Here is a 19,230-nt window from a genome sequence, read left to right on the forward strand (position 1 = left end):
CCAGCTTTCTCCTTAAAAGGGTAAGGACAAGGGACAGAAGGGGCTATGCACAAAAGCAAGAAGCTGATATACATTTTCTGAGTGTAACCAGATTTTGTCAGATGCTTACAGGTCACAGGGTCACGGCAGGGGCAGGGCTGAGGATGAACCCTGGTGGCACTTTGCAGCCTTCTCTTTCTTGAAAAGCCAGAATGACTCCGGCACTTGGCATGAGCTGAGTGACCAATTTCAAAGTTCCTGCTAAGACAAAACCTGTCTCACATCAATACTCCCTGACCCCCATGGGTTTTGGGACCTTCTGGGTATGCATCTATTAGCCCCTTCCAGTTCTTTAACAGCCAAGGCACATGGCTAGGAATCTACCAGCCCTAGTGGATGAAGTGGCAGCAGAGGTGAGGATTTTGGAGCCAGAGGGTAATGTGTCCTGAAAAGGGACATGACTCTAATGCTACGCCCATGCCCCACCAAATGTTGGCATGGATCCATTGACTCTGCTCCAAGCTGGAGTTGGAGTAGGATGTGAAAGCAGAGCTCAGTGCTCACCTCTCACACCTGTGACCTTGTTCTTTGGGCATTTGGATGGGGACAATGTGTAGCACTGAGGCTCCTATAGGAGATAGCTCTGGGTGACCCTAAACCAGTATCCTACCTCAAACAGTCCTTTTTTCTTTTTCTTTGGTTTTTTGAGACAGGGTTTCTCTGTATAGCCCTGGCTACCCTGGAACTCACTCTGTAGACCAGGCTGGCCTTGAACTCAGAAATCCACCTGCCTCTGCCTCCCAAGTGCTGGGATTAAAGGCATGCACCACCACTGCCCGGCTACCTCAAACAGTCCTTTAAGAGAATGATTGAGCTGGGTGGTGGTGCACAACTTTAATCCCAGCACTTGGGAGGCAGAGGCAGGTAGAATTCTGAGCTCAAGCCCAGTCTGGTCTACAGAGTGAGTTCCAGGACAGCTGAGGGCACACAGAGAAACCATTCTACAAAAACAAAAACAAAAATGGGAAGAGAAGGAGAGAAGAGGAAGAGGGAGAGGAGGGAGAGGAGGGAGAGGAGGGAGAGGAGGGAGAGGAGGGAGAAGAGGGGGAGGGGGAGGAGGAAGAAGACGAGAAGGAGGAGGGAGGAGGAGGAGGAGAAGGAGGAGGAGGAGGAGGGTGATCATGCTGTATTGGACAGGGCTCCAGGACACCTTCTTCTGGGGACATACACATGGCACAGACCCACTAGCTCCTGATGAGACAAAAACAAACAAACATGGGTGAGTTAGGGAATCTATCCCAAACTCCACAGAGCAGGTAGTATGAAGCATGTAAAAAGGGAGCCAGAGATTGGGTTCCTATCAGGTGACCAAAAGTGGCCCTGGGGAAACCGTCACAGGCTGCAGAAGTGTGAGCCATAGCTGTTGGGAAGGCAGTCATCTTTAGTAATGTCACTTGACATGAGCTAAATGACCAATTTCACAGTCAGGGTTCAAGGTGAGACCCCAGAGGCTGCTTCCAGGACCCTCTTCAGAGACTCATGTTAAAGCCAACTCACCCACCCCACCCCACCCCACCCCACCTCAGAGTGAGCTCAGCCAGTACTTGAAGGCAGTGAGAAATGGGGAGACCAGCTGCCAGGCTCAAACCCAGAATCCCAGGTCAGCCCAGATAAGCTCCACCCACGTGCAGTTGTCTCTATGCCCACTTGGGGGCAGGCCTGGCCAAGGGGAGGGGACAGGGGAGCCACACATCCAAGAGCGGGCAGGTGTGCCAGGTGAAGAGGAAGAGCCATTTTGTAGACAATAAATTGTGACTAAAACCATTCTTCAGCCTAGGCAGTGACACTTTTCGGGGACAGGTAGCCCCATGTTCTTCCACAGCCAGATCTCTTCCCAACTTCTCTCCAATACCGTGTCCCCAATTCCACTGATCAAGCAAAGTTCAGGAAAGCTGGGTTTGAATTGACTTTATTATTCTGTAAATGTGAACTTTACAAAGCACTTTACAATTAATGATGACATCCTTTTGTCATGGATTTCCACTTCTGAAACAGCTCTGAGCACAGGCTCACAGCTCGCGGGTTTCCCTGGTCAGCTTGCAGACATTGCTGTTTTTTTTTTTTTAATTTGTTGTTGTTGTTATTAATACAATGTTTTCAGCCATGGCTACAAAGTAACAGTCTTGTCACTACAGGGTCACAGCACTGATAGAGGAGGACTCTGGAGGGACAAAAAAAAAACAAAAACAAAACAAAACAAAAACAACAAAAAACAAAGCCTCCTCCTCCCTAAAACGAAAGAAAGCCAAGATGTGGTGTTTGCTCTAGCTCAGCGGTTCTGTGAAGGCCTCCTTAGAGGTAGGGGAGCAACTGACTTTATTAACTTATTTTCTAACAGTCATGAGTTATGATGTGACTTTAACCCCTGGACAGTGCCTTCAAAACAACCCTCTTCCTCGGGTCCTTTTCTCCAAACATCCCACTTAAGGGATAAATAAATGTTCTTCTTGTACCCAGAGCCACACAAAATGTTCAAGTCAAAAATATTTATACATTTTATACTGAGTTCTCTTTTTGTCTGCTAAAAATAGTATTGCAAATTTTGGCTTCTTTTGACATAAAAATCACAATTGTGTGCAAAATGCTTGCAATGAGGCGACTGGTGGGACACAAGCAGAGGCTACTGAATCAGAATGGTTTAGATCCTGCATCCTTTTCCTTTTCTAGGAAAACAAAACAAAGCAAACACCTTTGCTGCTTTTGAAACACTTTGTAGTGAGCCCTTCTTCTAGCAGCACAGGCTGGGCTGCCTGACATGCAGAACCACACGGCAGCAGCACCATTCCAAGCAGTGGGTAAAGCTGAGATGTCACATGCTTGTCGCCATTCCAATTTGGGATCCACAACAAGCAGATTCTAACAGGGTCTTTCGAGTTTTCAGCTGGCTGATGGGCCATCTGCCCTTCCCCCATCAGCTAAGAATCAACATCTTAGGGAACCCAAGCAAGGAACAGTGGGGCAGAGCAAGACTTGGATAACACTGGGCTTAGGAAGTTCCTGCTGTTGAACCAGGTAGCACCAGGCACGCCACAGTCCCTTAGAGGAGACTGGCCCTGTCAGCTTGCCAGCCCTCACTGCCACTTTCTTCTGCCTTCCTTTAGGTTCTAAATAAACACCACATAGCTAGTTTTCCTAGGCAGTCACAGAAGGACTCCTCAGAGTCTCTCCTCAATTGCCTTTCACACACCGCTGGCTTCATCCACATTCAAGGGCAAAGTAAGACACCAAGTCAGATGTTAGCTGAAGCAACTGGTATAGAAAACAATACAGAATTCAAGTACTGAGACAGCCGGGCAGACAGGCAGCCCCTCCAAGCTCACTATCATCCCTGTCTCTGGTCCCTCGCCCTGGACCTGCTATATTCGTCTCAGCAGACTATTGTCTGCTCTGGGAGGACAGAAGAGTAATGGCTGGATCCAGCCTTGCCCCAGCAGCTCCAACCCGATTCAGTCCCGACTGTCCTCATGGCAAAGATGCTGATGTAGCAATAGTTTCTACAATAGACTCTACATAGTATGTGCATATTGCTAGTAGTCAAGCTAGGAACAGAGGTGTAGACATTTGACAAATGCTGAGAGGCTCTCACCTATAAGGTCTGGACGAGTCAGGGTCACATAACAGGACAAGACAACCCCGATTCTGGAATTAGTCATCTTGTAAACAAAGGAGGGGGTCTGTTTTTTTTTTAATTGGTTTTCCTTGGAAAAAATAATCAAAAGATGCTAAGGCACTCTGGAAGGCCCCTCGGAGCCCAGGCCTGCCACCCGCCTGCCTCGCAGTACATTCAGGATGCAGAGGGAGCGCCTCCCCCCAAGCAGGTACAGTCATTGGCCATGCATGTCTGCAAACGCTCCCCACCACGTCCACCATGGGACACATTAGTGCAAAACGCTCTGCCTGGCCCACCCGGGGCACAGAGAGAGCTCAGAATCCATTCACATTTAATATTATTGAAGTTTTACCTATAGCTCTTGCCTTCCTTACCCAGAACAAAACAGATGGCAATTATAAACACTAAGGGACATAGGTTGAGGACATTGTGCTAGCCCAAGCAGTGGTCAGGCATTCTGTGAGGCCACTGTCTCCTGAAATGGCCAGCACTACCTTCCCTATGCTAGCCCAGGGTGGGGACCATGCCCATCTTGGAGTGGAAGGATGAGAAAGAGCCCTTCTACCACCAACCAAAACAGGTGGCTTTGTCTCCCAGAGGTCCCCAAGGATGGTCAAATTAAAGTGCAAATTTGGGTGGGGGAAGCAGATGAAGGGATATTCCAGAGGGGAAGGGCACAGCCCTGCCCCCAATCCTGTCATACCCTCTACAGTTCTATGGTCTTCACCCAGCACCAGGAGGGTTTGGTCCAAGTCACTAAAGGGCTGGCTAGGGTTCCACCCTACCTAGGACTAAGATGGAAATGGGAGAGGTGAGAGGTTCATCTCTGGGCAGCTAGTTCCAGAGCTGGGCATTAGCTAGCCTCTGAACTGGCCCTAGGAATGCAAGCCTTGGGTTACCAAGGAGCAGGGGGAGGGGCTGAGCTCAGTTCCCACAGCTCCTGCCACGATGCCCCTTCCCTTTCCCATACCACAGGTCTTTCAGAAGAGGGGAGGGGGAAGATATGATATATACATGTTTTGACATGTATAGTCAGCAGAGTATGGGTTCTACCTGTGAGGCCCCCAAGACAGGGAAGTGCCTGAAAAATAAAAGAAGGTGATACAGACGGAGTCTAAACTACACCTCAGGTCTCCTACCCTCCAAATGGGGAAAAGATTGCTCAGCCTGTGGGCACACAGGAGGGGTTCATAGGGCAGCAAACTCAAGATACACAGGATAGGGATTAGACCTCTCAAGTTTGTTATGGTGAGTGTCCTTGGGCACCTCAGTGGCTGCTAGGTTTTGCAGGTAGGCAGGCAGTCCTCAGACAAGAGTCCAAGAGGAGACACTTGGGTAAGTGGTCTCAGGAGCATATCCCACACTTCAAAATGATAAAGCGACAGCTTTGAGCCCGCCAGCTGTCCTCAACGGTCCCCTGAAGGTGCCATCCTCATGATACTCTAAGTTTCTGGTCCCCAGTGAGATCCACACCTGCTAACTTCCCTGGCCCAGGCTTGTAGGGCCTGTACCTGCCACCAATTACACAGGGTACCCACAGTGAGCGATGGGACCATCCCAGGCAGCAGTGCCCTGCTAGCCAGGCCCACAGGGGCCTAGCTTGGCTGTACACAGCTCTTCTTTCCTGAGCCCCCTCTGCCTCCAATGGGAGGCCAAGGTGGGAGTTATGGGCATGTTTTCAGCCCAATCCGCAGCAGGCTGGGGACAGGGCCACTAGTCTCTCACTTTTTTTTCTCTTTTTCTTTTTTCTTTTTTTTTTTTTTTCCTCTGTTCGGTCTGAAAGTTTCCAAACCACAAACAAAATATGTCTGAACTAAACAAAAACAGCAAACAAGCAAAATCCCAGAGTGGCTGGAGAGGCAGAGGGTGGTGAGGGCAGCCATGGCCAGGGGCAGAGAGACCCTGGGGGGTCAGCAGGCCAGCCGCTGGGGGTCTGGGTAGAGCAGAGTGAGGATGCAGGTATGGAGAGGGGAACACCTCATGTTTCCCCCACCCCCAGGTGACCACCCATAGCTACTGCAGGGCCATCACTGGTCTTCCTGCTTTCTCTTTCTCTCTCTCTCTCTCTCTCTCTCTCTCTCTCTCTCTCTCTCTCTCTCTCTCTCTCTCTCTCTCTCCACACACACACACACACACACACACACACACACACACACACAAGCGGCTTCCTGGGAGGAATGAAAACAAGAGAAGCCTGGCCTCTGGGGTCCCAGCACTCCCCCCACTATCCCAGTGGGGTTCATATGGGTAAGAATGGAGTGTTGTGTTTGCCCCTCCAGCCCAGGCCACTGCTGCCCCAGCTTCTGCTTTCAGAGCAGGAGGAATAGGAAAGGCGGATGAGGCAGGGTCAGGGCAGGACATCAGGGACCTGGTGGCCTCTTCTACCTCCCCAAGAAGGGAAAGAGAGTACTACCATGGGAGACTGAGCTGGGGAATATCAAAAAGTTGCCCTGGGACCTTTGTCCCTCAGAGCGTGGCCAGCGGCCTAAATGTTTACAGTATAATGAATGCATTTGTTTCCTTCATCCATTTTAAATACAGGCAGAATAAAAATCACATTTTTGTCAGGCAGCAGTAGCAGTTCAGTAGGTAAGTGGCTTGATCACATTTGTTTGTATTAGTAATGCATGCAAGCAGCTTTAGTACTCGGTCCCTTGTGAGTCGGCCTTGCCGGCCACTTACAAAGACCCTGCATAGGTGCCCTCTGGCCTTCTTGTTGCTGTGGCCACTGGTGTCTGAGGCCTGCTGGAGCTGGTGTTGCCCTGCTCAAAGGCCTGAGGAGAGCTCTGGCCATCAGCAGGCAGCTGCTCGGGGGCAGCCACCTCCTGGATAACGGAGCCAGCCCCATCCACCTCCTCATTAGCCTCAAAGGCAGGGTTGGCCGAAGTGCTCAGATCAGCATTCACAGCATCAGTTCTCAGAGCCACGATGGTGGCGGCATCGCCCCGTCGCTCGGCATAGATGCGCTGCTCAAACACCTGTGAGGCAGCAGGCGGGAACTCGGGGTCCAGGGGCAGGCTGGCGGCCGACGCGCCCATGACACTGCGGTACATCTCCACGCCCTCTGGCAGCATGGACTTGATCTTGGGCAGCCAGCGCTTGCGGACTCGGCGAGCATTGGTGCACATGTCTGCGGCGATCACGTTCATCTCGCTCTCTTTGAAGCTGGGAGCGAAGTTCTGGCAGTACACTGCGGAGGAGAGGAGAGGAAGAGCAGTGAGAGCGGCTTCTCCCACCCACGGCTGCCTCAGGGTCCACAGAACAAGGGGCCAAGGGCTGCAGGGTCTGCGAGCTTGATTCCCACCAGGATCTGGGCTGTCAATCAGTTTTTCTTTCCTCCACTCAGGAGGTGCACATGACTCTTTGGGACGGTGTCTACGACAGTAAGGTAAGTTTGCTTGGGTGCCCACCAGGTTTGGACCTGTGTCTAATCTTCCCAGCTCCCCTTGAAAAATGAGACAGGTCAGGTCCAACCCACATGATCAGTTGGCTCACCAACACTTGGTTTCAGACAGGGCAGACAAAAAGGAGTGTGGATGTCCTCATCAATGTAAAAAAAAACAAAAGCCTCTTCTGTTTCCTAAGGAGCTGGAGACCAAAGTCAGGCCTAGGTCCCCACAAGCATCAACCAGGAACAGGTCCCTAAGAGCCCAGCTTCCCCACCTTCTGGTATCTCTGGGTTACTTCATTCCCCAGGACTGTAATTACCCTCTTCTAAAAAATAGAATTAGTCTCACAAAGGGAATTTCTAAGTAAGACAATAAGATGTTGCTTGGGCCAGTGGCCCCAGGCAGCTCTGGGCCAGTCTCTGTGTGTGCTGGGTGGCATAGATGCTTCTGTATCTGAGGGTACAGGGCTAGGCGGTGACTTGCCATAGAGATGGACTGGGCTCCGCCCCACCACGCAGGAGCGGGAGGCAGAAGCCGGCCGAACAGATGGCAAAGGCTCAAAATAACCTCAACATGTAAATAAGGGGTTTTGTTCAAAAAGGAAAATTAGATCTATTTCACATATTAAAATAGTTTCGCAGCTGAATTCATCACACTTGGAAACCTACCAAGGACGTTAACACCTCGAGATGAGTTCTACTTGCTGCTCTTTTCTCTTTCCTGGTCCCGGTGCTACAGGCCAAAGCAAGCATGCAGGACAAGAGCCCAGGGCCCAAAATGACTCTGGGGTCTTAATCTGCCTCAGGTTGAGATCTCAAGTCCAGATGGGATTCCTAGAGTTTCCCAGACCCACCCTACCGGAGTGACCACCCCACCGGGGTGACACCCCACCAGAGTGATCCTTCACCGCCCACTCACGTTTCACGGCATTCAGGACTCGGCTGTCCAGTGGCTTTCGGCTCGGGTCACTGGTAGAGGAGCGAATGCCAGTGCCACAGCTGTTGGCCAGTGTGTTTCTGGAGGATGAGGAAAGGAGGCAGAGTTGGTCCAGAAGTGACTCAAGAAACAGAGCTCCCTGTTCACATGACAGGTGAAAAAGCCCAAATTCCCACACCCACCTGTGTCTTCCCTGAACAAGTATGTATGTCTCCTGAGTCACATACAACATTAGAGGAAGGACCAGTCTTCCTCTAAGGAATAGAACTCCCAGTGAGTGGGCACCCTGAGTGATGAGGCTAGGAAGCTGACTAACCCAGGCACTATCCATGGGAAATCCTGAGTCATCTGAGTGACTTGCTTTTCCTTGGGGAAGGCGCCCTTCTGACCCATGCACATGGTAAAGTACACATAGCTTTTCACTTTCTTTGGGGAGGGGTACACAGCCAGTATTTCTCCAGGCTGGGCCCTAGCATATGAGGATCTTTCTGGAGCCTTTCTAAGGCATCTCCACGTCAGACACCCACATTTGTGTTAGGAAAAGGTGGAAGGCTGTAAAAGCTCAAACCTTTCATGACCAAGACAACGCACATAGCTAGATGAAATTCTAGAAGCTTCTGCAGCCCCCTAAACACCTACCTGTCAAAGAAGGTGGCCAGGAGCCTCCGCAGAAGGACCTTGTGCTTTACTCCTGCACACAGGTGGCAGTTCATGAGCTGGCCACGTGTGATGTAGACCCCGGAGCCTAAAGTCAGCAAACATCAATGTATGAGGTCTTTAGCCTTATAAAATAAACCAGGGCTCATGTCCTCTAAGGGGGATGCTAAGGCCAAGAAAGGCTACAGAGGAGTCTAAGGAGGGGTGGGAGGTGAAGAGAGGCCTTTAGGACAAAAGCAATCTCAGTTCTCACCTGTTGGAATACACCAGGGCTGGAGAATGCCAAGGCCAAAACTTTCCCTGTCATAACTCCCATCCTCAACTGAAAGCCACCAGGCTTGGGGAAAGATGTGGCAAACCCCATTCCTTCAGTTTCTCCTAATCCCCAGATTCCTTTCTTGTGCTAAGGCCTGTGGGCAGGATTAGACTACTCTGGCCTTCACCACTTCCTCAGGAACTTTCTGGGGCTAGTTTTGGCTTTGGCTTTCTACCTTGTCCTTTCCCAGACACCAAAGAGCCATGGGCAGAAGTTGGGAGAAATGGACAGCAGTCTGGAGAATCCAGCTGAGGCTTCCACTGGCCCAGCACTGCCTCCTCTACCTCATGTGTTCAAGGAAGTCTAGTGCAGGTGTGAGTAGGGAAGTCATTCTCAGCCATAGACCCTGAAGAGAGCCACCACTGACCCAGAAGCCCCTGTAAAGTGTAGACGAGCAGAGGATAGAACCTATGGAGACGAGAGCGGCAGGATCAGGGAGGCCACTGTTTACAAGGTGCTGCTACAGGAGAAGAACCTGTCACTGACTGGGGGAAGCACGGGTGGAACAGTGAGCGGTGTGCCCAGACTGTGGCTCTGACTATGCACTCCCACTTACGCGGGCCTCCTTCATCTGATTCCTTTGTTTTTCAAGACAGAGGTTCCTCTATGTAGCCCTGGCCATCCTGGGCTAGCTCTGTAGACCAGGCTGGCTTCAAACTCAGAAATCCATCTACCTACCTACCTTTGCCTCCTTAGTTGGAATTAAAGGCGTGTGTCACCACCACCTGGTTGTTTCTGACAGAGCATGGGCTCTTTTTGTTTCAAGACAAACTTTTACTATAGAGTCTAAGCTTGCCTTTAGTTTTCAATTCCCCTGCCTCAGCCTCCCAGACATTTGATTACAGGTATGCACACCACTCCTGGTTCTTGGATCTTCCCTTCAGTCCTGTCTGTTAGGTTTTAGCAGAAGGAAGAGACTAGTGAGGATAGGAACCCGCTCCTGCCTGAAGAATACTTCTGCCTCTTAAGACATCACAGCAGTCAGAAAACTGTCTCTAGTAGCATCCAGAGATTCTATTCTGCCCTAGGTCTTGGATGGAGCAGCCCTACTCCATACCACCCTGGAAGCTACACTCCTGCTACCTACTGAAGAGCTGGTTAATAATGAAGTCTCTAAGGCAGTGGATTCCAGGAAAGAAGGAAAACTGGACAGAATCTGGAGTTTCTGTTCTGTTAGCCTCAATATGCTACCCAGGATGTGCCAGTAGGGGGTGGTATCAAGACAGACGCAGAAGAAGGTGGTTCAGGGAGGCAGAGCTAAGGTGCAGGGCTGAGGAACCTGTCCAGCTTGCTTGGGGCTTCCCAAGCAAAAAAAAAGGAGCAATTAAAGCCCAGGCATGTGGCCCCTACCTTTAATCCAATCACAGGAGACAGAGACAAGGGGATTTTTGTGAGTTAGAGGCCAGCCTGGTCTACATATCAAGTTCCAAGAAACCCAGGGCTATAGAGAGAGATTTCTCTCAAAGAGGCAGTTAAAGGAAACTGTGGGGTCCAATGGGGCACCGCCTACTTGGCTCTTGCTGAACACTGCCTTACAAAATGCAAGCATCCCAACACTAAAGAGATGATGTTTCTAAAAAGGTACCGGCCCTAAGGGCTTCCAGACTCCACCTTGCACTGCAAGCTACCGTTCAGACACTATGACTGAACACTGGGGCAGGAGAGGCACTGTAACTATGTGACTTGGTTCTATCTGTGACCTAAATTAAAATACATCATGGATATGGCCCCTGCCAATCAGAAGCTTGGCCAGTTCGGGGGACTCAATTAAAATGCTAAATTAATTCAATCGAATAACTCCTCTTAATGACACATTCTTCTAAAAGGAAATTAGAGGAAATTTAAGATGTTCTTTTTTTCTTTCTTTCTTTCTTTTTGACTGATGGGTGTATTGTTCATAGCTCTGAAAAATAGTGGATAGCACATTTGCATACAGTGATGGGTGGGGCCACCTCACCTGCTACAAGCTCCAGTTTCTCTCCAGGATCTCCCTCCGAGTAGAGCTTTGGGTGGCAGCGGTACCCAATTTGACTGATGAGGCTGGCAGGAAGTGCCACCAGGTCTCGACGGATGAGGACACAGGAGCGGCTCTCCAGGGGCACTGGCTCTGGTTTCTCTTGCACTAAGGCAAAAAACTAACCCAATTAGGTTGGAGTCTGTGGGTGAACCTGGGCTGTACTGAGCCTGTCCACTACATTCCCCAAGGCCCAGGTCAGAAGCATTCCATATCAGCCTGGACCCATGGCAACCAGCCCTCTACACTATACGTGCATTGTGTCCACCTCCCCACACCCAGCACTGTCCTGGAAAGACACCTGATAGCATGAAGAAGAAGAGAGTTATGAGGAATGCCTGCCTATACCCGGTAACAGGCTACTTGGGGTGAGTGGTGTTTCCCAGAGGTGTAAGACAACAGGTTATGGGTTAGGTGGGAAGGAGAGAGCTGATGGGGAGGCCAGAGGGTATGTGCTGGAAACAGGATATAGGACAGCCTGACCAGAGACCTCGAAGCTGCAGGTGGAGCTTAAACTCAGCAGCCTGCACCTTTCAGAGTGTGAAGCTGCCAGCTTTGCTGTCAGGAAAATGCACTGAAGGAGACAGCCAGTGAAACAGAACAGGGCCCAAGTTGGGACCTGGGCTTCCTCAAAGTGGCTTCATGCAAGAGGTAACCAGATATGACTAGTTCTACTTAGCAGATGAGGGCATAGGTGTCTTAGCACATTGCAGGACATGTCCCCTTGGACGATTTTGGCCCGGCACAAGAAGTGCTCTTAAATTTTTGTCAGGAGTAAAGCCAGGCAGTCTGGCATCCCTGCTGTCTGCAAATGTTCTGGAAAACCACTTCTAGAACAGGCAGTTGGGCCTTAGAGTTCCTCTGTTCCTGTAGCTCTTAGGCTGCATCAGTGGCACCTGCCCACAGAGGCAGCCATAGATATGAGTGTGCTCCACAGAGTGCAGGATGCCAGCTAGCCAGCATCAATAGCAAACAGGCAAGATGAACAGTCTCCTACAAGTCACAGAGGGCCTGGGCCAAGACTCCTTAATAAAGACTACTTGTTGGGCACCATATACGATACAAGACCAAGGACGACCTGTGGTGCTAACCAGTCCTGCACAGCCTTGGTCCCTCTACTCTTCCACTGCCCTTCCAGTCCCTTTTCCCAGGAGGCCTTGCAGTTGGACTAGGCTTTCAACTAGTCCTTGGTCCATGCTCCCACAGGCCACAGAGACTAGAGTAACATATAGAGCCACTCTGCTCAGAGACCTCAGGTGTCACATCATTCCTTCCTGTGTTCCTAGCTGTGTGTGTGTCTATGTATCTGCGTGCCTATGCATGTGTTTGTGTGTGTGTGCCCTATGTATGTTTATACATTTGTGTATCTGAATGTCTGTACATATGAATATACGTGTCTGTATGTGTTTGTATCTGGGCCTGTGTTTCTGTGTGTGTCTTGTGGTGCACGTAGGACTTAGCCCTAAGACAGCTAGAACCTGTTAGCCTCACAGGCTTAGAGCCTGTTAGGCTCAAGGCAGGTGTCTCCGCCTTAGATCTTGCCCTGAGACAGCTCCAAGGTCAGACACAAGTGCACTTGGTTGCTACAGCAAGGCCAGCTTCTGGCCCCTTCTCACAATGACCACACACTAGGGACTCTCAGCCCTTCTCAGCAGGGGGCCACTGTGCAGGGGCCCCTTAAGGGCAGGTGGCAAGCGAGGGTCCTGCACAGGAAGGACTTGCAAGTCATCTTGACACCCTGACATTAAGGGAGATGTTGGGGTGCCCATCCCCAAGGACTGATATCTGGGTTTTGAAATGACCACCCATACCCTAAGAAACAGTGAATCACTATAGGAGGACACAGGAGGGTTTCAGCCCAGAAGACAGGGTGGAAAGCTCAGCTCTGCCCAGTGTCTGGAGTCACAGCAGGGTGCCTCAGGCCCACTACTTTTTGATGCAGTCCAAATAAACATAACTCTGTGGTGTTATGTGGAAGTCCTAGAGTACTGCTAGACATCCAATGAGGACAGAAGCTAGAAAAACGGAAGCTGCTGAGATGCTGCTATCCCTGGTACCAACTGGTGGTCAGACTAGCCAGGTGGCATTCCCATCCAACAGAGCAATGAAGAATCTTTATAGCCTGGAATTACCCAGAGACTGAGGGAACACATCAAACAATCCGGATGGTATTTTAAAACATAATTATCCGCCCCCCCTTGCCCCGCCTGCTGTGATTACACATGCAAACGAGCAGCGCCAACGCTGTGCGCTGTGCGTGGCATTTACATAAAGAGTGTTCACCAACAGAAATAATTCTCCATCCGCAGCCAGCACTCTCTCGAGATGTTTTTCTCAACAGCAGAAGTTGTTTGTGCTCCACATGCACACCCCTCCCCAGCCCGGCTCCCCAAGAGCCAGAGACTGTCAGCCCAGAGCCCCAAAAAACCTCTTCTATTTCTGCCCTGCCAAGTGCTGGATGTTACGGCTGCTAAAAATACACCAATCTGAGTCTTAGCTCATCTGCAAAGGTGCTCGGAGCTCCTTCCCCAAGTCCGTACTTCACAGGTCTGAGTGGCTTCAGTCACCACCCAGGCTACAGGGTGGTGTTATATCAAACTCTAGAGAATCACTCCCAGAGGACATTCACACACAGAGAGACACACAGACACACAAACACACACAGACACACACACACACCCCACCCGCAGTGAACCTCGGTGGGTCCTGCTAGTGTCAGGGTCTGTACTTGGTTCCAGGTATGCTGGAAGTCTGTCTGTCCCTGTGCCGTCTCCTGCCTCCCCCAAGAGGACTGTGAGCTGAGGAGAGATCCTGTGATCACATGAGGTTTCAGTACCAGGAGACTTAGGCCTCCTATCATCCAGGACTGGTCTCAGTGGTATCAATGTCACTTCCACATTCCCCAGGCCATGACAAGGACTGAGCATCCTAGGGAGAGAGCATGTGAGGCATGGTTAACTATTTCTGTGAAGAGCTGACTAATCACTGGCTGAAGTGAAGTCACTTCCTAGTCCTGGCAGAAAGTTCTGTTATAGGGGCACCCCTAGACATGCAGGCATTGATCCCCTCTCCAGGATCAGTGACCTATCTTCCTTGAGTTACACCATGGAAGCTAACTGGATACTTGTGGTCACATGATATTGTGGGTTACATTCCAGGGCTCTTAACATGGTCACCCAGGAAGGCAGCTAAGCCAGGTGTCTAACCCCAGGGATCCAAGAAGCAAACTGTGGATATTGAGTAGGGAATCTGTCAGTTTGGGAAGATCTCAAGAAGCTCTATGATTAGGAGAATAGTGATGGCTGAACAGGGTGAAGATGCTTAATATCACTGAAAATGACTGCAAAATATCACATTTAAAAGGAGGAGGAGGCTGGACATGGTGGCTCAGGCCTGTAACCCTAGCACTTGGCAGAGGCAGGAAGATCAGGAACTCAAGGTCATCCTCAGCTAAATAGCAAATTAAGGTCAGCTTCATGAGGCCCTTTGTTTAGAAAAAGAAAAAAGAAGCAGAAAAAAAAATAAGTACTTTGGATGTAGTTTAGTGGTAGAGCATGTTTAGCTGGAGTAAGGCCCTGGGTGCCCTTGCCAGCACCAGAAGAAGATGGATGAGAGTAGGAGGCAGGGAAGGGCAGATGGATCCCATTGCCTGTTTTCTTCCCACAGGATCTGCCCCAGGAGGGTACCCAACAGGAGCTTCCCTCTCCCCAGCCTCTCCTACCCTGTTCCACAAATGTCCTAGGGATTCACACTCAGAAGCAGCATGACAACCCCACTTTGAAACCCCATCAGGAAACCAAGCTGATGCAAATGGCTGCCAGTAGGTAGGTGGCCACTCAGGTTGGCGCTTCACAGAGGCCTAGCTACTTCACAAACTAGATGTACAAATGACCCCTCCAAAATTCAGAATTAGAAAATAAACCTTAGTCTTAACTATGAGTGGTATAAGCTGCTGACTCACACTGTGGAAGACTCCCTGCACCTATACTGCCAAGTCACCATGCACAAGGCACAGTCAGACCAGCCGCTTGTCACAGAGTCCCACAGACCATGCGCCAGTCAGCCAGTCAGCAGAACAAGTACAGTCACCCCAAAGCAAAGCCAGGGCCACTCTCAATTGGAAGCAAAATATAGGAAAACCCTGTTCTTGGGTTAGGCTAAGAGTTTTAACATGATTCCCACAGTACAAATCATTTTTTTGTTTGTTTGTTTGTTTTTTGTTTTGTTTTGTTTTGTTTGAGACAGGGTTTCTCTGTGTCCTGACTGTCCTGGAACTCACTCTGTAGACCAGGCTGGCCTCGAACTCAGAAATCTGCCTGCCTCTGTCTCCCAAGTGCTGGGATTAAAGGCATGCGCCACCACTGCCAGGCCACAGTACAAATCCTTAAAAGAAGCAGAAATGTGAGGTCTTCAGAATAAAAACAAAACGAAACAAACAAAACCAAAATTTGTGTGAAAGAGTAACAAAACAGGGTGGCTAAGGAAAACTCTCAAAACTCAACACTTAGAAACAAAAATAAAAAAAAGCCAGGTGAGTAGGCAGAGGCAGGTGGATTTCTGAGTTCAAGGCCAGCCTGGTCTACAGAATACAAGTTCCAGGATAGCCAGAGCTCACAGAGAAAACAACAACAAACCCCAAGGGCTGGAGAGATGGCTCAGTGGTTAAGAGCACTGGCTGTTCTTCCAGAGGTCCTGAGTTCAATCCCCAGCACCCACATGGAGGCTCACAACCGACTATAACCATAATTCCATGAATTCCAATATCTCCTTCTGGTGTGCAGATGTCCATGCAGACAAAGGTACCCATATAGTACCCATATTCATAGATAAATAAATCTTTAAAAACAAAACAATCAGGCAGACATGTAGAAGTTTCAAAAATGGGCAGACATGTAGAAGGATTTACGAAAGAGAACCTGCACATTGAAATCCCAATGGAAGCCAGGCAGTGGTGGCACACGCCTTTAATCCCAGCACTTGGGGGCAGAGGCAGGTGGATTTCTGAGTTCGAGGCCAGCCTGGTCTACAGAGTGAGTTCCAGGACAGCCAGGGCTACACAGAGAAACCCTGTCTCAAAAAAACAAAACAAAACAAAAGAAATCACAATGGAATCATGAAAAACAAACCACCGTTGTCCACCTCTGTAAGGCCTCAAAGGACACCACCTGAACACAGCGGTCTTGGGTCTGAGGAACAGGTTTACAGGGATGAAGAGCAGGCGGCCTGTAGGAGAGGCCTCACAGCTGGAGAGATGAGCAGACCTTGGTAACTGATAGCAAGGCAGAATATGGGAAATACTACCTGTGCACCCAGGCAAGGGGAGCCCCACACATGCCTCATCTTCCACAGAAGACTGTGACCCCCCACTCCTATCCCCAACAAACACATACTTCCTGCCCAATATCAGCCAGCCCTGGGTCATTAGCAGTACCTGGCTCAGGCACCTGCCTGATAGCCAGGGTTTGCACCAGCCGAACATTAGTTTAAAAGGTTAAGGACACCCAGCATGGCTCTCTTTCCTCTGGGTAACATGTCTTTATCCAGTGCTGGAGGTAGGCTCTTAGGTTTAGCTGGCTCTATGTTGGCTCAATACGATCTGCTAGATAATGGCCTGTCATCCTCTAAGAGCCTAAGACACATGGGCCTTACCAGCACAGGCACTTCCTGAAGCAACATCCCTTCCCACAGTTTCCAGAGCCCTTCAAAAAGGAAGCCATAATGCTCTACTTGCCAAGAGGGACAATTGCCTCTGTGCGACAGAGATCAGACATGTTACCAATGTTACCTGCACATACCCATTTCACAAAATGTAGGACAAATCTATCTCAGATTCAAGGAAATGTGGCAAACTGCATATACAAGAAGATAAGGTGTTTGGGAGATCCAGAGAGGACAGTGGATACAGGACCAGGGGATGTGCACATATTCATGGCTGATGTGGGCTCCCAGTATAGAACCGAGGACCATATAGTCTTTATACTCACCATGCTCAGCTGACAGAAGACTTAGGCAGTGAGGGTATACCTCAACAGCACCCATATGGGCCCATATCAGACTCAGTGACCAAGCTTCTGGATCTAAGTGGCCTCCCCACTATGCTCTGTTTTCAGGACCCTTATGGCTCCCATGAGTAGTGGCCTGGTCCTCCAGGTTTGTTGGCTGGCACAGCCTTCACACTCATGGTCCTGGCCAATGTTTCTCCTTGGCGCCAAGCTTGCCCAGCCTAGCAGGGGGTCCAGCTAGATCCCCACATTACCCCCAGGGCTGTCTCTCTCTCTATGGGCTACCCTGGCCACCACCATTAGAGTGGTCATCACCACACTAGCCAAGCCTTTTCTCGCTCTCCATCCTTCCATCAATCTTTCCACTTTGTCCAGTGACATCCAAGAGGTACACAGTACCACCCTCTCACAGGACAGGATGTGGCTTCCTTGACCAGTGGTACACAGAGAACAGGCCACAGTCATACAGATCTGTGTGTATAAAGACCAAGCCAGGTACAAGGCTAAGCTAATACCTCACACTTATATACATGTACACACATATACACATGCATCTTGGGCTTGGAAAAGCATCTAAAATATGGGACCCATGGCTGCCACAGGGAACAGACCAGCAAGCAAGCAGTGTTCACTGCATACCCTTTTAATGATCTCTAAATTAAATCAGTGCCTAGCTATGAAGAAATATACACATCTAACTAGGAATCCACACCCCCCCCCGACTGTGTTTCAGCTATGAAGTCACCAGGGCAAGAAGAGCTTCAGTGTGGACAACAACTGTAGGAGCTGTGCTGAAAAATACATACATACATACATACATACATACATACATACATACATACATACATACACAGAGGGTTCCTCAGTGGCCAGGGCTAGGGGCTAAGACCCCAAAGACATGAAAGACAGAGCAAGGCAGGGGCACTCAGGACTAGGTGACAGGGAGAACAGAGAGGCACAGGACTCAGGGATGGCATTCTGAGCACCATTCCACATTATCCCTGGGTGTCTCCATAGAATACTAAATAGCAAGTATGCAGGACAAGACTCAAAAACAAGAGCCAATACACAGCCTGGTGGCTCCTGTCCTGGGAGGCAGACTAGGTCTCAGAGTCTGCCGGGGCAGTTCCAGCTATAACCCAAAACAGCCATGGCTGAGGCTGGGGCTCACAACGGCCTTCGCTGGCCCACCCAGGGCCTCTCACAACAGCCTGGGTAGACCAGCCACCAGGCCCTTCTTGGAACAGATGCTCAGGCTTGTAAAATGTTTTCAAGTACTACCCAGCAATCAAGAGAACAATGCCAGGAAGACCAGAAAGCAGCAGCAAGGATATTAGACACAGATCAAATGATAAAAGAGCAATTTACGAAAAGACATCCAATCTGATCATTAGCAGATATGTACTCTACATCTGCTGTGAGTGTGGAAAGAGAAGGGAAGCAAAACTGGGAGCCTCAGAGAAAACCAGAACCAGTAAGGAAATAAAACACGGCAGTAACTAAAACTCTGAGTTTAGAGGATGATTTGGAGAAGAATTCCACAGAGCAGGTTAAGAGTTTTCTAGTTCACAACTAGAAAATAATTTCAATAAAAAAATACTCAGATGATGGCAGAAAATGAAAGAAGAAAACAAGAGTGCAGAAGACAGGGCTGGAGAGACCCGGCTCAGTGGTCAAGAGCACTGGGTGCTCACATGGAGGATACTGGTTCAATTCCCACACTTATATGGGCGGGCACAACCCCCTGTAACTCCAGTTCCAGAGACATCTAATGCCCTCTTCTGGCCTCTGTGGGCACTGCATACACATGGTGCACAGACAAACATGGAGGGAAAACACTCATACACATAAAAAAAATCTTCATTTAAAAGAAAGAAAGAAAGACAGAAAGAAAGAAAGAAAGAAAGAAAGAAAGAAAGAAAGAAAGAAAGACAGACAAGACAAGACAGATCAGAATAGGAGACACATGGAGAACCTGGGCTTTGGCAATTGCCTGGCATTGGTGACAATGGTGCCCCACAGGGAAGAAGGCTGCTGGCTAAAGACCAGTGCCAGGAGCCAACACAAGCCACAGGCAGGTCGGAGAGGCAGTGCCAGGGAATGGAAGGTACTACAAAGATAAATGCACAGGAGATACAGGAAAGCAACTTCTAAAACAAGCTGGATGGAGTTTATAGCGCTCACAGAACTGAGACATACCAGGGCAGCAACAGGGCAGCAGGTGTGGGAGAGAGAACAGCATGAGAGAGGAGAGGAGAGGGGAGGGG

At 49.7% G+C, this 19,230-nt stretch overlaps 1 protein-coding gene across 5 annotated transcripts in view; it reads right to left on the reverse strand.

The window, feature by feature from the left end:
* Positions 1 to 1,932: 1,932 nt before the first annotated feature.
* Positions 1,933 to 19,230, reverse strand: part of Nacc2 (NACC family member 2) — a 78,035-nt gene continuing 60,737 nt past the window's right edge. For 2 of the 5 annotated variants that reach the window (XM_028772917.1, XM_028772918.1), the window contains exons 3-6: positions 10,905 to 11,069; positions 8,614 to 8,719; positions 7,957 to 8,054; positions 1,933 to 6,839 (exon numbers count right to left, since the gene is read on the reverse strand). In XM_028772917.1, coding sequence (XP_028628750.1) covers positions 6,328 to 6,839; positions 7,957 to 8,054; positions 8,614 to 8,719; positions 10,905 to 11,069 — 881 coding nt within the window. In that variant the 3' untranslated portion in view covers positions 1,933 to 6,327. The remainder of the gene's footprint in view (positions 6,840 to 7,956; positions 8,055 to 8,613; positions 8,720 to 10,904; positions 11,070 to 19,230) is intronic. The other 3 variants (XM_028772919.1, XM_028772920.1, XM_028772921.1) reach the window with 2 other exon arrangements.

This window comes from Grammomys surdaster, unplaced genomic scaffold, assembly GCF_004785775.1.
Source record: "Grammomys surdaster isolate TR1022 unplaced genomic scaffold, NIH_TR_1.0 219, whole genome shotgun sequence".
NCBI lineage: Eukaryota > Metazoa > Chordata > Mammalia > Rodentia > Muridae > Grammomys > Grammomys surdaster.